At 42.2% G+C, this 17,363-nt stretch overlaps 3 protein-coding genes across 4 annotated transcripts; 1 reads left to right on the top strand and 2 right to left on the bottom strand.

Moving 5' to 3' along the window:
* Nucleotides 1-1,712: 1,712 nt before the first annotated feature.
* LOC135612638 (ethylene-responsive transcription factor ERF017-like) lies at nucleotides 1,713-3,054 on the bottom strand. Its single transcript, XM_065109176.1, has one exon. The coding sequence runs from the start codon at nucleotides 2,960-2,962 to the stop codon at nucleotides 2,432-2,434; it is 531 nt and encodes a 176-aa protein (XP_064965248.1). The 5' UTR covers nucleotides 2,963-3,054; the 3' UTR covers nucleotides 1,713-2,431.
* Nucleotides 3,055-4,794: 1,740 nt separating this feature from the next.
* LOC103976406 (ethylene-responsive transcription factor ERF018-like) lies at nucleotides 4,795-5,469 on the bottom strand. Its single transcript, XM_009391598.2, has one exon. The coding sequence runs from the start codon at nucleotides 5,467-5,469 to the stop codon at nucleotides 4,795-4,797; it is 675 nt and encodes a 224-aa protein (XP_009389873.2).
* Nucleotides 5,470-9,470: 4,001 nt separating this feature from the next.
* LOC135599140 (oxysterol-binding protein-related protein 1C-like) lies at nucleotides 9,471-17,349 on the top strand. Of its 2 annotated transcripts, XM_065093909.1 has the most exons (10): nucleotides 9,471-10,135; nucleotides 10,231-10,587; nucleotides 10,750-10,849; nucleotides 11,858-12,312; nucleotides 13,445-13,600; nucleotides 15,013-15,180; nucleotides 15,258-15,398; nucleotides 15,936-16,166; nucleotides 16,273-16,386; nucleotides 16,947-17,349. In XM_065093909.1, the coding sequence occupies exons 1-10, from the start codon at nucleotides 9,656-9,658 to the stop codon at nucleotides 17,112-17,114; spliced, it is 2,370 nt and encodes a 789-aa protein (XP_064949981.1). In that variant the 5' UTR covers nucleotides 9,471-9,655; the 3' UTR covers nucleotides 17,115-17,349. The 2 variants fall into 2 exon arrangements, with proteins under 2 accessions (XP_064949981.1, XP_064949985.1); XM_065093913.1 differs by lacking the exons at nucleotides 16,273-16,386; nucleotides 16,947-17,349 and having other exon boundaries at nucleotides 15,927-16,063.
* The last annotated feature ends 14 nt before the right edge of the window (nucleotides 17,350-17,363 follow it).

The raw sequence follows: 17,363 nt of genomic DNA, 5'->3' as shown, positions 1-17,363 counted from the left end.
TGCCACGATGAAATGGGGTGCGATGGTTATGATGTTGTTCCAAGCGATGATTGTAGCATCACCGGGGGTCGACAACAAGTTGTGTTGTATGGCTCACGGTTGGTAGAGGTAACATGTGTGGCCAAATGATGGTAGAGATGTCATTTTAGTCGCATGGTTGGTAGTGTGAGAATCATCATTCACCGCAGTAATAACCAGTAACGCACAAGCAACAGACCACCTCGAGACTCATGTGTGTGGTAGTAATGGAATGCAACAACGACTATGAGGGCAATCAAGATTAGATTTCTTTTTTATTAACTAAAAATATAATTTTTCTCCCTCAAGAACTAGATAATTTCAATATGTATATTTTTAATTTATTTTTTTAATTATACCTTTCAAAAATTAGATATTTTTATTATATATCCCAAAAATATAGTTTTACCCTTCAAAAATAAAAATTTTACACTTATATTTTGAATTATAAAATGACTAATTTAATTTATTTCAATCAAATATTTTGATCGGATTTGATCATGATTATCTTTTGATTGCAGTAGTGCTTAGTGCAACATGTGCAACAATGCCTTAGTTGCAGGCAATTGCAATAGTGTTGTAGCATACAATGGCTACAACAATGTCATTATGATAACGTTTGCTAGTCACGGTTGGTGTCTACCAAACACCGAAAGTCATGATTCTCAATGGCTATGCGGTGATCGCTAGAGCATCGAGAAAAGGTGCCACGACAGAAAGGGGTGTGGCGGTTACGGTGGTTCTGTAAGCGACAATCGCGATGTCATTGGTGGTCAGCGATGGGCTATGTCATGTGGCTCACGATTGCACTATGTTGATGGCATACATAAAATATTTTTTAAATTTTTTAAAATTTAACTAAATAAATTTATTTTTATATAATTTTTTATTTTATTTATTTTGATTCATAAATTTCTTTTATATCTTACCAATTAATGTGTGAGAATGTCATATTACGTGACTCAAATATATTATAGATATGCTTAAATTCTGATAACGATTATTGGTCAATAGAAAGAAAATTCAATTATAGAATGATTCCCTAGAAGATGATATGAGATTCTCCTAATTATCATCCTAGACTCATCTATAAAAGGATAAGATCTTCTAGAGACGAAATATTAGTTATTAAGATCACTGATCCAGTCACAATCTCCCTTAGTTCCTAATCTATCGCTCTGCACTTGCAGATCAAATAAAATTTTTTTGAATGACATCAAAAAATATACATCATAAATTTTATTTTAATTGTTGATATTAAATTTTTTTATATAACATATTAAAATAATTATGATTATTATGCTTACAATTCTTTCTTTTTTCTCTTTTCATAATTCTCTTCCTCAAGGTCTCTGTTGTACAAACTTTCATTTTTTAGGCTTGTACAAACTCCATGTTTTCTACCTTATAAACACAATTTCCACGAAAAATAGTAACACACAATCATCATTAATATTGATTAATCTGATGTCTTCAATCGGAGTTAAATGGAAGGAATACATATAGAATCATTGACATTTGAAAGGATATGTATCCTACATTGTTCTTTGCAGAGTAAATATGCTATTTTCAGAGATAGGTACGTGAAAACTCCCACAATTAATCCTTGTGGTGATGTGGCATGCTCTGAGTTCTCTCTCGCTCTCACTTCATCTGTTTCCTCAGTTCCTTCGTCATCTCCTCCTTCGATTCTCCCTCGCCTGCTCCTCTCAAAGGAGGAGCGCGAAGAGCGGGCGATTCCGCCTCCCTATGACGTCCAGGAAGCGGGGTTGCGATGCCGTCCAACCCCCTGCAGAAGCTCCGCAGCCGTGAGGTGTGGCAGCCTCCCTCGCGTCAGGAATTAGCGTTCCTGAATCGTCGACCGATTCTTGCGATTTGTGCCTGCGACGGAGCGGCGATGATGGAAAGCTCGGGGTGTTGAGGTCAGAAGTCTTGTTCTCGTGATGTTTTGGAGCAAATGGTAATTAAGTGACCACAGAAATCGAGTCAATGAGATGTTCTCTAAACCATTACACATGTCAATGTTCTCCATTCACACTTCTTGTCCATTAAGTCACCTCTTCTTCTTCTTCCCCTGCATACCGCGGCCACCTGTCGCCGGAGTCAGACCATGTGCGTGTTTCGGTTTCTAATATTAACACTTGCAGACGCGAGCAATGTGTCCTTTTGGGAATTGGTATATGGTCCCTTTTGAGTCGCACAATTGTAGAGCTTTTGACCCCACTTTGTCTACTAATTAGTACTCTCAGATGTATCATGAGCAGAAGGAGCATGTTCGACAGACAAAGAGACACTGCTACATCTCTTCTGAAATCTACGAGTATGTTCGCAAAACATTGGTTCTCAAGCTCCAAAATTGTTTAGATGCACACACACTATAAATATATCGACGTTTCCGTCTGAAGAATGGGCTTCAAAAGTTCCAGAGAGGTGATGATCTATAAATGTCATCGATAGAAGCAGTAGCGGCAGCAGCCCAAACATCCTCTTCCTCCTCATTCGACCACCCCGATACTCCTGGGAAGTAAAACGCCGGGAAGACCTCCATCGACTCCGCCATTGCTCGCGAGTTCGCCTCCCCTGGAGACACCACGCCAGTCGTTGCCTCTCCACCACCGCCTTGTGCCTCCTCAGCCCGCCTAGGCACGTCATGAGCGAACCGTACGGCTGCGGCCCGTATCTCCTCCCGGTTCAGCGTACTGGCCGAGGGTATGTGGGGCGGTTGTTCGGGGAAGTTGAGCGCAGCGCCTGGCCCACGGAGGCAGTACACGGCAGCATCGAAGGCCCTCGCCGCCTGCTCAGGAGTCGGGTAGGAGCCAAGCCACAGCCTCTCCCGGCTGTTGGGGAACCGCACCTCCGCCACCCACGAGCCCCACTTCCTCAGCCGCACGCCCCTGTACCGTCGCGTCGACGGATGTTGCTCCCCGGTGGCCGTGTTCTTCATCGCCTCCCGTTACGTCGGAGATCTCTCTCTCTCTCTCTCTCTCTCTCTCTCTCTCTCTCTCTCTCTCTCTCTCCCTATCGGATCGCTGCAGCGAGTGGCACCACAGATTCGGGGCGATGCACGGATCAGATGACGGGCATATTTATAAGGGGGCAGATAAACGAACAGTGCCGCGTGGACAGGTGGCAGATGGTGAATACGCGGTCGAATGACACAGAAGATACTGTGGACGGTAACCTACAGGAACCCACACACCGATACCCGCTTCATACCCGTGGTGACGTGTGGCGTTTAACGTCGATCTTCCGCGGCTCCACCAGAAGCAGCAGGCGGGACCGGTTGAACTGCGACGATGGTCGCCTTCAAAGCGTAATTTGACTTGGCGATGTGATGTGGCGACCGGTAACATTAACGAACGGTCAGCTGGCGTACGGTTGGCTGGGATCCTACCACGCGGTGTCATCGAACGAGGGAGTACCACCAATCCGAGGGCGGTGCGTCCCCCTACCTATCTTTGAGTCTGGAATGCGAGTGACGAGTAGAACAGCGACAGTTGGTCGTTGAATAGCTTCAATCCATCGGACCTTTTCACGTGCGGGAAGTAGTGCTGTTGGCTCATTGATCACGTCATGCACGCCGGGAAGAAATAGACGTCGTGAGCTATCTGACGTCAGGTCGGTGTTCACATCGTACACGCGGATGGCTACGTGAAGTATAAATGGATACATATAATTGTTGACCAGCGCAAAGTTGTTCATACCTTCTTCTGGGGGCCACATTTCACGTCGTTTTCGATTTGGATAACCAGAAATATGGCACTGATACGACCGTAAACCACGTTTTATAACATCCCCACATCATAATTTCTGAGTTGTACATTGTACACAGGGGTTTGTGCATTAGGACCCCTTAAGTTGATTGTACTTTCCTTTCTTCTCTGTTACACCATTACTCATAGGATGATGACATTAAACCACTCGTTGGTTGATGCATCAGGATAGATGATGATGATCAAGTGCTTCTTATTAATTTTGATCATAGGGTTTTTTTTCTTTTATTACTACTAGGACTTAAGTGAGGAATATGACGTTAGATGTGATATAGCATATTTTGACATCCACCCTATGCGTCACATCAGTTGTTGTGATAGATTCAACGTGATGTTCCTAAGTCAATGTGTTGTGCTGAGTCAACTCATCACCATAGGCTAGCCAATCTTTTGACATCATCTCTCTAGACCCACTCTGCTCGAGGTTATAAGAGGTGACGTGATCATGTACCGAGCCATATAAGGGTGGGAAGCAATGCGAAACAAGACTAAATCGAACAGATCAGACAACGTCTACACTCAATGCATGGGCTGGCCACCTACGACGTCAACACACATTAAATGCCCACGTACGATGATGACCACAAATCATTAAAGCTAATATGTACGACCACACGCAGGAACATGTATAAAAGCCACCTCCAGGAATAGCAGCGTTGGGGTTGGGCCTCACACACACATACTCTAACTCTCCCATCACTAACTATTGCTAACTTAAAAAAACATCTAGAGGGGTCAAGTCGGGAATCTTCCTCCCGATTTCGATGCACCCGACGGATAGTTAAAGTAGCGATCTTTAGTCTTTATAGACAACGATACATTGGGAGAACGAGGCCTACACCTCCTCAACTAGATTATGGATTAACATGTAATAGCTTAATAATCAGATCTTACACGGGCCAAATTATACTGATACCTCGGCCACTACATAAAGGTACAAAAACAGGATCACATACAACAATTAGAATATGGCGTGTTGAGTTTTTTTTTCCTATCTATATAATTAATCGGCGCTCCGGAAGTTCCAAAGAGGTGATGATTCATAAATGTCATCATAATAAGAAAAGGAAGGCCAAGTATCCTCGTCCTCCGCATTCCACGACCATGGCAATTCCTTGGAAGCCTCCGGTGGCTTCACCATCGTCCCCGAGCTCCCCTCCCCTTGATCCACCTCCTCCGCCGTCTTCTCACCCTCATTGGCTAACTGCACGGCCCCGATCCGTTTCTCCGCCGGGATTGGCTTATCTGCAGACAGCAACCCCGTCACGGTCGCCGAGTTCCCCTTGTTCGGAACTGCCGTCTCCGTCGACGTCTCCATGCCACCTTCCTGCGCCTCCCCAGGCCGCGTCGGTACATCACGTGCGAAGCGCATGGCCGCCGCCCGTATCTCCTCCGGGCTCAGCTTATGGGTGGGCGTTATGTCGGGAAACTGGCCGGGGAAGTTGCATCTCGCCCCGGTCCCACGCAAGCAGTAGACAGCGGCATCGAAGGCCCTCGCCGCCTGCTCCGGGGTTCGGTACGAGCCCAGCCACAGCCTCTGCCGGCTGTTGGGGAACCTCACCTCCGCCACCCACGAGCCCCACTTCCTCATCCGCACCCCCCGGTACCGTTTGCTCGTCGACAGGTGCTGCTGCTGCTGCTTGCCGGCGGCGTTGTTCTCCGTGTCTCTGCTGGCCATCGGAAAATTTCACCCTCGGATCGCGGAAAAGAGTGAAGAGGATTCGCGGAGCTTAGACGGCGGGTATACTTAAACGCGAACGCAGGGGAGTAGAAGTGCCGTCTATATAGGTGGCAACTAGTAGATACGCGGGCGGACGATCCCCGACATGTCGTCATCGGTGATCCAAGTGAAGTCCATCCGAGGTCGGCCCCAGCCAGATGGTTAACCGTAGGACGAGCTGGTCTTTGAAACCGGAAAACAGCTGTTGTGAATGGTAGTCGGGAATCTAATTCCGCGGTATCGTGGAAAAGGACAGATCTGATAAGCACAAATGGTGGGACGAGGCACAGATCACGTATCATCCACGGTGGCAACTGCAAGTGAATCTGCTCTCTATAGTTGCTTTCTTCCATTAAATGTGTTCATTTTTGGCATGCCAAGCTTTCGTTATAACTTGGAATATCCATTGGCCTTACTCCCCGGAAACAGTCACATTGACCACCCACAGACTTGCCAGCAGGATACTGCTTAATCCAGTGCTGGACGCTGCAGGCCGTGGAAATTTCCTTCCAGAATCAGATCATCTGACGAGAAGCTTCAGATTGTGATTCGTTTTTTATAAGATCATTTAATCTCGTATTGATTGAGTAGTAGGGAAACTAAGAGTTTATAAGTCTATCAGATCAATTTATGCTAGAATATTTAATTTATGCTATGTTAGTCGTACTTTGCATACCATTTTAGTCTTCCATCCTTTGCATGCCATTTTAGTCGTACTTCTGAACAACTTCCGACAAGTTGCGTTTCCTTTTTGGCAAAGAAGAATCTTAACCTTTAAGTCTTCTTCATTGACCTTAAACCTGGAAACATTCACATTGACCACAAATTTGTCAGCAAGATGGATTAATCCAGTGAATCATATGATTCCAGATTTGATTTGTGCATAAGATTCACTTACAATTTCTGGTTGTACTGTAATCCCCAAATACAGTAAATTCATATTTAAATAAGAAAGAGATATATTTCATAATATATATTTATTCCTCAGTGATTTTTTATGATCAGATAACTTCAAAAAAAAAAGAAAGAGTTCGAGTCCTAATTAAACTCTATTAATCAGAGAATAAAATACAGTTAAAATTAATTTATTTTTTTAATCAGAATCAAGAATTGTCTGATTCCTAATCTTAATAAACCTCTCTCCCGACTCCTTGAGGAGAGCCCTCCTCGTTTTAACATGAAGGCACAAGATAATATCCAGAGAGATAAACACTACAATGTAAATTTTATATTTAGATGATATAAAACTTATTTTAGATTTCCGAAAATTTATTTTGGACAACTACCTAATTTAAACATCTGATTTTTTTTCAATAGTTCATAAATTTTATCTAATTCGGAATAATTGATTTGTTAATATTTTTAATTCATGAAAATAATTTTAGAATCCTATTAAATTATATATTTTTTATGTTAACTTAATCAAATTATTTTGTATTATTAAAACTTTAATTTGGTTCTTTTGAAAAATTTAAGTATTATTATAATTATTAATGGGAATTTTTATTTTTTTGTGAGAAAAAAAAAGAAAATCAAGGTTGAAATCACAATCGGCCAAAGTCGAATCTGATATGAGTGAGACTATCGATTCGGACTTGGTCGGACCGAGACAACCCGATGGCTTGCACAGCCCCTGACTTGGACCGAATTCTGACTCGACCCGAGCCTGTGCTGAGTCGGCCCAACACTGTGCTGAATCGGCCCAAATTGAGATGGCCTGACAGCCATGTATGACCGATTGACCTCTAAATTGGACTTAAAACGGAAATCAAATTGGTTCAAATAGTTTGACCTAAGTTGGACTTAACTATGTTCAAATTGAATCGACTTAGGATGATTCCTCATTTGTTGTTGGAAGCAATTTATCCCCCCATTCACGATATTACTTCATTCATTATTGAGAGAGTGAGAATTCATCCCAAATGATAAATCATCTTCATCTCTTATTGCAAATTTGTTTGATCGGGTGTCTGCCCTATGTCATGAGTTTTGAGATTTGATTTGGTTTGCACTGCTAAAATTATTCGATTGACTTTGATTTATCTGTCTTGCATTGATTATGATGCTACTTTTACACATGTTTTTGGAGGACGGACAAGAGCTTGGGGAAGAACAGAGCCGGAGAAACCATGGAGCAGGTACGTGTGACCATCAAGACATGGTGATCGCAAGGAAGAACCACAGCTAACTGTGTATGCGTGCATGCATGCGTGCAGCGTCGAGGGGAGGCGCTCACGAGTGGGCGGGAGGATCCGCTCGTCCTCCTTCAGGATTGAGAGCAGGCGGGGGTGGTCTTCGGCGGCACTGGCCATCCCGTCGGAGGTGTTGGTCGCCTCTTTCATGGATGAGACCGACCGAGAAACTAAATCCCCAATATAAACATAACCGTATGCGGATCCTGTACTCCGTCCCCAGACCAGAAGTCCCGCCGACCACCGTCCCACGTGCGGCAGGAGAACCCCGACCAGCCCACAAGCGAACCACGCGGTCGGTGGGTCTGGCCCAACCCCCGCCAGGTACCGCGCGACGGCGACGCACGCCCGACCTTCTCACATCCCTCCAAGCAGGGTGGGGGCCGGGATCCACCTCCAAAGGTGGGCCGTCACGGTGGGAGCGCTGTCGTATGGGAACTCCGCGTGGTGGTGCCGGCCTCCCCACAGCCGGCGGCGTCTCCTCATCTCGGACGCGACCCAAAAGAGGGTGGTGGTGGTGGTGGTGGTCACGGTCTAGCCGGCTAGGATGGCTACGTCCCATCGGCGGAGGGACATCCATGTGATGGCCTGCACGCCTTATAAAGCACGATGATGGCAGACCAGACATGACCACGGGAGGATGATTGATCTCGCCCATATCTTGCGGCTTACCGACCGCCATTCACAACTGCATGCTTATGTTTCAATTAAAATAATCTTTTTGTCCCTATAAAAGAAAACGAAAAACGAAGATAACGTTGTTCTTTTAAGTGCAACAATGATTGAGCTCTTCTTGGTTTCATTAAGGTGATGATGAGCTAACGCGTTGTCTTCCAGCAAAATGGCAAGAGAGAAGGCGATGATCATTTCCTGCCGCTCCTTTCGGCCAAATCCACCTACGACTGAGGGAGCGAAGAGAGGAGGAAGAGGTACACGACATTGCATGTGGTGGAACCACAGGGTTTCAGACTGTGGCTCCACCCCAACACTCCAAGAGATACCTCCTAACTAATGAATAGTGGACCCGACCATCCTATATTTCTTTTCGTTCACCCCAGTTTATTGTTCTTTAAAGATCCGCATCATTAGACCATCGAGATGGATGGATCAAAACACTTTTATGATTCTTAACGTCTTATTAAGAATCACATGGAAATCAATTCCAGGGAAAATGATTATTTTAAGGGAAACATTAATAACATACGCACCCGATTCAGGCAACGATTTACACCGTGGTGGACCACAACGCCGAGCCCCGAGGCGTGAGGGTACACTTTGTCGTAAGAGAGTGGTGAGCCCAAAGTACACGCAAAGAGGCGCACGGGGATTCCATATCGGTGCAAGGCCGCGTCATCCGTTGAACCGCACCCGTGTGGCGTCCGGGTCAAACGCGACATCGAGATTCGTGCAACATCGAGTCGGCATCCTCCGCGTCCGCTCTCGCCTTCAGATCCGTGCGGCCGAGGGGGGGCGGGGCTCACCTGTCCTCACCAATAAATACGAACCACGTGGCGAATAACTAAGCGATGGCGAACGGTGCGAACGAAGGCGTTTAAATTCAAAAGCAAATTGCTACGTAATCGCGTAGAAATCTCCCACGGCGTTACTGTCCGACGGTTTGGTCGTCGCCCTCGATTTACCTTAGGTTTTATTGGTATGAGTTCGGGCCCCATCCGAACTAGGCTTCACGGATGGACGGGAAGTGTGGTGGGTGGGAAGGCATAAATCGCGTCGTTTCGGGTCGCTCATATTTCTTCGGTGGCGAGTTTTTCTTGGAGCGGTCGTCTCGTCTCCGGTTCGACTCGCTCCACCTCCTCCCTCCCTCTTCCTTTCTAAAGAGCGGAACCAAAACTACATCTCAAACCCAAACCGCTCTCCGTCTTCCGCGGCAACGAAGCGTCAAAACCAACACTACCACGCGCCTCTTCTTCTTGCGTTCACCAAATCGCACCATGGCTCCTTCCCCTCCGCCTGCGGCCGCCATTCGTGAAGGGCACCACCATCACCACCACCACAACGGATGCCGATGGCCCTCGTTGCCCCTTGGCGCGTCCGCCAGCGACAACGGGCGCCCACGCCGACGCCGCCTTCTCATCCTCCCGCCGTCCGAACCGTCGTCCCCTTGCTGCTCCTCCGCCCGCGATTCCCGCTTCCGCGGCGACCTTCGGCTCAATGACATCGTCCGGAACGGCGTCTCCGGCGTCCTCCACAAGTGGGTCAACTACGGAAGGGGGTGGCGCCTCCGGTGGTTCGTCCTCCAGGACGGCGTCCTGTCCTACTACAAGATCCATGGCCCCGACCGCATCGAGCTCGCGCCGGATGACGAATTGTCCTCCAAGGTCATAGGCGAGGAGTCCTTCCGTCGGATCTCGCGCCGGAAGAAGGGCCATCCCCATCTCCCTCGCAGGCCCGTCGGCGAAATCCACCTGAAGGCAAGAATCAACCTCTCTCCTTCTCATTTCCATCCAATCTGGGCGTATCTTCTACTTTACTTCAGGTATTACAGCGTTCTTTTTACTGCTATTAGGTCTCATCGATTAGGGAGAGTCGATCGGACGAGAGAAGGTTCTCCATCTTTTCAGGTACGAAGAGGCTTCATTTGAGGGCGGATACGAGGGAGAACCGGCTGGTGTGGGTGGAGGCGCTGCAGGCGGTGAAGGATATGTTCCCTAGGATCTCCAACAGCGAGCTGATGGCGCCGATGGATAATGTGATTGTCTCCACGGAAAAGCTGAGGCAGAGGCTGCTGGAGGAGGGGTTGAGTGAGGCTGCGATACAGGACAGCGAGCAGATCATGAGGAGTGAGTTTGCCTCCCTGCAGAACCAGGTGGTTCTTCTTAAACAGAAGCAGATCCTCCTCCTTGACACGCTTCGACAGTTAGAGGTAGAAAAAGATGACCTTTGGCTAGCCTGTGCCTACCATGCTGATAATTTTCTTTTACTTACAATATTCGTGGATTAACTTGTGCAGTCTTTTTTTGTTGGCATACGCATACAGCATTTCTGATCAGTTCTATATTGTTATTCTTGTGGCCTCATTATGTAGACAGAAAAGGTTGACTTGGAGAATACACTTATCGACGAGAACCACAAAAGATCAAGAGAATGTGAATCCACTTCTGTTCCAGAGAATGGGAAATTTAGTGGTACAGTGGTTGGAAGAATTGTTTATTAATATCCCATTTGTTTAGATAATTATTTGTTGATCTATTTGATAATTGCCATTCATACATGTATCTTTTTTCAATTCTTTTTTCTCCATTTTTTTCTTGCTATTACATGATCTACCTTTTCTATAATTGTTCTCTATCTTCCTTTTAGTTCTTAATTTCTATATTCAGTAACTTTTCTGAAATGTAATTCACAAAATGAGCAAGTATCAAGGCTGTACTCATGACATTTGCTATTGTATATCACTGGAAATACACGAAAATAAAATTATAATATGAAGTTGAAAGTATACTTTTCTTTCTCTAAAAACCAATTAGTAGCTTCTCCAGATTCAATTAATAACTGAAATGAACTAATAATTTAGTCTGCAAGATCAACTATATGCAACCTCGATTACTTGCTGTCTCAGGGAATTAATAACTTGTGACCCAACATTTCAAGAATGCTTACTAAGTAGAAAGGATCGGTGTAGCAGGAATAGGCGTTTTATAAGCCTTGCCTTGTTTTTTATAATGTTGAACTTTTATTTTTCTCTTTTTTGGCCTCCTTGTTGTCTTTTAGATTCAATCTCATGATTATGCATGGTGTTTTGCTTTTTATTCTGCCACATTCTCACGAAACACATCCTGAGATCATAAACTTCTAAATTTATACGTTTTGTGATATTTCCTATGAGGCCCATCATCTGCTTGAAAAAGGGTGATCTTGTCATAATATTCAATAACTTACTTCTATGAACTTATATGTCAAATCTTTATATTTTACATATTGGATTATGACAGATATTGATATCACATTTGATTTACCAAATGACTTATGAATCTCACTATTTTATTAATTTGATTTCTGACAGTGATTGCAAAATACTTTTGATTTAATTATTTAAGCAACTAGCAATCTGGATTGCCTTTGTTATAGCTTTTGCTCACGTGGTTAAGTATTGTAACTCTCAGCAGTATTGAGTCTTTCATTTCTTGTTACAGGTGCTTGTTCTCCCGAAGTAAGTCCAAGTGAATCTGATTATGATAATGGAAGGCATGATCCTGTTGAAGAGGAGATTGATGAAGAAGATAATACTTTTTTTGATACAAAAGATTTTCTTTCATCAAGTTCTTTCAAAAGCAGTCGATCTGACTTTCCAAAATTTCAGATTGACTCTGATGATGACAGTGGTAGTTCTGTTGATGGTACCGACTCTTCAATGAAGTCCGTGAGAACAAAGTACACATATGTTAGAAGGCGCAAAAAATTACCTGATCCAGTTGAAAAAGAAAAAGGAGTGAGTCTCTGGTCAATGATTAAGGACAACATCGGGAAGGATCTCACAAAAGTTTGTCTTCCTGTTTATTTTAATGAACCACTTTCATCTTTGCAAAAATGTTTTGAAGATCTGGAATATTCTTACCTTATTGACCAAGCATATGAATGTGGCAAAAAGGTAATTGGCAAACTTGTCTCTGAAAGCTAATTCTTAATCACTTTATTTTGAAGTATAAGCTTTGTCCATATAAATATCTTCTTTTCCTTCAACCCTTTTTCATAAATTAATCCATGTTTCTTTATTTTAGTTATGTCATGATTTTGGTTGTAACTCATATCATATTGAGATTTCCAGTCATAAATATCTGATTGTTTTAACAAGCCACAAAAATATACTCCTAACTCTCACATTAACTGTTGTGTTCTTTTGGATTTTCTTGCCGAGGTTATTTTGACATTCTTTAAGACAACCACTGGCATGCTTCTCAGGGAAAGTCTCCTTCCACCATCATCCACAATCTGTGAAGGATACTTGGAGATGGCATACTCCACAAACGGTTGCAATACTTTCTTAGAGCTTTTCTTCTATCATGGTTATTGCCTTATAGGCGCTCTCGAACCAAGAATTATAATAGAAATTTTAGCAACCTAATGTGGAATTTAAACTTATAACAATGTTGAAAGAACATGTTTTGCAGTAGGCCATGGAAACACTCAATGGTCCATGGAAATATTTGGTAAGCCAATAGTTGAAGAAATAAATACTCACAACAGAGGAGCATTCCCTGTCAGCCTTGATAATAAACCCATTGATTTCCACTTTGGTCTCATCAAACAAGCTGGAAGGTGGCTGAGAAGGTGATCAACTTTACAGTAGGTGGAGCGGGGTAAGGGGAGGGAACCCTTTGCATGGAGCAATATGCCACAGGGCTAAGGAAATAAAGACTGGCTACATTATACAAGTTCAACTGTTGGGTACCAAATCACATCAACATGACATGGAGGCCTTCTAGTAATTGGGTTTCAACTTACTCAAGTATATTGCTGTCTTGTTATTAGAAACTCTTAAGGGCAAAATAATCATCGGACATCATAATTTTTAATATACTGTTTGACCGTGGATACAATAGAAGTTGCATGAAAACATTTATACTAATGAGATAGACTCCTGAATGAAATCAACAAACACTAGTTGCTTTGCGATCAACTAACCATGCAAAGTCAAATTGAGTATGCTTGCATTTTAGTTCAATGATTGCATGAGCCTATCCTAATTATGTTGAAAATTTGGATATTATGAAATTTTCTAGGGTGATGGACTTATGAGAATCCTTAATGTTGCTGCATTTGCTGTTTCTGGATATGCTTCGACTGAGGGCAGAAGCTGCAAACCTTTTAATCCACTTTTGGGGGAGACATATGAGGCTGAGTATCCTGAAAAAGGTCTAAAGTTTTTTGCAGAAAAGGTAAAACAAACACAAAATTTTCCTATATTTATGTCATACTAATCAATTCTTTTCATACTTGATGCTATCAATTGTGTCTTTGACTTTTATCCTTTTTTTGTCTCTCAATAAATTTGATGTTAAATAAATCATTGAAGCTAAATTTGAACTTTAATTATTTGGTGAGTCTATGAACAAAGGAAACTTAATTCTTTCCTCACATTCTGAAATTCTAACAAGCTGTGGTCATTTATGATCTTTTAGATCTTAACAATCTCTTTCCTGTCCTTCCACACCAGATTCAATATATTTATAAACGTGACAATGCCAACTCAGTTGATTTTTCTGCCTCTTTTCTGCTTCCTCTTCTGTTATATTCCTCATGCATATATTTATCAATATATTCTCTACCATGCTGCGTGTGATATGTGCTTCCATAATGTGCAGTTTTTTTATGTTATTATGCCACTGCCTTTTGTGTATTCTTGTTGGATATTATGTTATCTAAAATACAAACACCAGGGATCCAATATGCTAAAGGAATTTGTGAACTTCTTATTGACTCCTACACTATTTAATGTACCTAGCATAGTGGGGCTGCTATTTTCTTTGGTGTATTTTTCTCGTTTACAAGAAAGATATATACCCAACCATGGATTTTATTCTGACTTTTTCCCTAGTAATTGGTGATTTAATTTCTGGTTGAGTAAATTTATGATCAGTTTACACGGACAAGGGTTCCAAGACAGTTTAATTCTTTATTCTGATTTTTTTTGTTATATTTCACTTCAAAATCTACATATATTGGGTTTTTAACTCATGAGCATAAATTTTATGGTATGCATTTTTTTTTGTTGTTTTTTAATGAAGGATTCTGTATATATTCTTTTGTTGTTACAAAAGTTGAACTTGTTTACTGTGGACGACCCCAATCATATGTTTTGTTCCAGCATACACGTTTCCTAGCAATATGTGGTTGGGATGCAATCTGGCAATTTACATTATAAAACTGAATATTATGAGATGGTTGAAAATTTTGAGTAATTTGGAATTTTTTTGTTTTCAACTAGCAGCGAAGTTTATTCTTGAACCACAAATGTGACAGAGAAGATGGCATGTAGAGACATCTGATTGAACTGAAATGTGCTTTAATTTTTGACATCTGTTCTTTTTATTGTGCTATCTAGGAGTTTATGACTTCAGTCCATACGAGTTGCTCTTCATGCCTTTTACATAAAATAACGTCATTGACCTTTACTAAGCTGCAATGTTATTTCCTCACCGTTGTTGTCATATCTATTTTGTTTTGCTTTAATTTGCTGCTGATTTGCTTTTGTATTTTTGCTGTTTATGTCTTCTCTGCATTGTTTAAATCTACATGCTTTAGTTTATGCAAAGTAGAGAATTAGTTTACCTATTTACTGCATATACAGGTCAGTCATCATCCCATGATTGTTGCATGTCACTGTGAAGGTAATGGATGGAAGTTCTGGGGAGATAGCAATTTGAGAAGCAAGTTTTGGGGACGTTCAATTCAGCTTGACCCTGTTGGTATTCTTTCTGTTGAGTTTGATGATGGTGAAGTTTTTCAATGGAACAAGGTATTTCATTTTTACATGAGATATTGTGTTTTAGATGTTGTGAACGTTGTATGAGACTTTGTTACATGCTATTTTAGGTGACGACTTCCATTTATAACCTTATATTGGGAAAACTTTATTGTGACCATTATGGTACTATGCGTATACAAGGTAATGGTGAATATTCATGCAAGCTAAAGTTCAAGGAGCAGTCCATAATAGACCGCAACCCTCATCAGGTGATTTGCTCTTTTGCCCTTTATCTTAATTTCCTCTAGAAATCATAGATTGTACCCAATGCTACATGTATTTTTCCTTTCCTCCATTTTGCTTGCGTATATAGAGACAGCTGTTTGCTTGTGTCATGTGTGGTACTTGTGCTAATTGTTGATCATCAATATTTGACATTACTTCACTCAATCTATTATTGCTATCATTCAGCAAGTTTCATTTATGGAATTGCAATCATATTGATGTTCTTTGTGCAAAACTCTAACCTATTCAATTTTCATGGGCCTAGTTTTCTAGAATTGCCATGTAAGATAGTAATGTTGCATATGTTGGTCAATTCTGTTCCATAACCTTCTTATACGAGTTATTCGCAGAGCCTGCTTACTGTCATCTGTTGATCATGACACTATTATTGTGTGATATTTTCGATCTGCCTGGGAATGGCAAGACTAGTACAAGCTGCACAGAATACTGGCACTGTTGAGTTTGGCATCCAACAATCTCTTTTCATATCAACAAAAAGACATTGATTTTAGCCTTTGTAGGTCCAAGGTGTAGTTCTGGATCGCAGTGGGAAAACTGTTGCAACCCTAATTGGAAAATGGGATGACAGCATGCATTACATGGTCGGAGATGTCTCTGGAAAGGGCAACCGAGCTGAATCATTTTCTGAAGCCCAATTACTGTGGAAGCGTAGTAAACCATCCAAGCATCCTACCCGTTACAACCTTACTCGCTTTGCCATTACGCTGAATGAATTAACCCCTGGATTAAAGGTGAAGCATTTGGTGTTCTCTCATTCCTGGCTTTTCTTATTTTTTCACAAACATTTTTTTGATACAGAATCTAAAAGCTTTTAATTTTGTGTTGATTGATGAGCAGGAAAAGTTGCCACCCACTGACTCAAGGCTTCGACCTGACCAGAGGTGCTTGGAGAACGGGGAGTATGAAATAGCAAACTCCGAGAAGTTGAGACTGGAACAAAGGCAACGACAGGTTTAAGTTGACAACAACTTGCTTTTCCAAATTTAAAATTATTCTTAATGTGATTAGACTAGTAATTCTTTCATCTTGGGTAGTTTGTAGTGTTGCTGTCTCTAATTTTTTATGGTTCTGCGGTATATTTGATGTATGGAGTTGGCTTATTGTTCATTTCGTTGATCATCCTGCTTATGCGATTATGAAAATCTAACGCTTCAATTGAAGAAATTACACAAACTATATCTGGGCGCCTCGATGAGGACGTCAACCCTTTAGTTGGGCGAAGATTATAACATCTCAATTTAGTTCCTGAATTAATATATGGACTAATAACTTGGGCTTTTGAGTCAATTATCTCATCGGTCAGATCATGATAAATATGCAAGTAAATTGTGATTCTTCTAGCAAACAGCCTATAGTTCAATCAAATAAATCAAGAACATGCTTTTGCATTTGTCCATTCTACGCACAACTCTCATACCATATCTCTTTTTTCCTTTTATTTTTTTCCAATTTCTTTGTTGACTGCTATTTTTAATGCTTCCATCAATGAATTAGTGACTGATGACATGCAGGCAAGAAAGATGCAGGAAACAGGTTGGAAACCTCGGTGGTTTGCTAAGGACAAAGCCAGCGGCACATACCGTTACCTTGGTGGTTACTGGGAGACGAGGGGAAAAGGTTCGTGGGATGGGTGTCCCGATATCTTTGGCCAAATCCCCAGCAATCACTTGATCGAGTGAGTAATATAATTAGAGTTCGAGACAAAGTTCCGAATGTATTCTTTAACAAATTTTCCCCTATAGATATTCGTTCTCCAATTTTTTCACCTTGCATTTCTCAAGTTTTCGATTGAAGTGCTCGCCATTTTGTGAGCCATCGAAAATGCCTTGTAAATGACACACTGGGAAGACAGTTGTGATGATTTTGTATTTATATTTCTGAACGATGAAGCACCGAACAATAAGAGCGCTTTCATTGTCTTGTTCCGA

This window comes from Musa acuminata, chromosome BXJ1-2, assembly GCF_036884655.1.
Source record: "Musa acuminata AAA Group cultivar baxijiao chromosome BXJ1-2, Cavendish_Baxijiao_AAA, whole genome shotgun sequence".
Classification (NCBI taxonomy): domain Eukaryota; kingdom Viridiplantae; phylum Streptophyta; class Magnoliopsida; order Zingiberales; family Musaceae; genus Musa; species Musa acuminata.
This window is presented reverse-complemented; position numbering and strand designations above follow the sequence as displayed.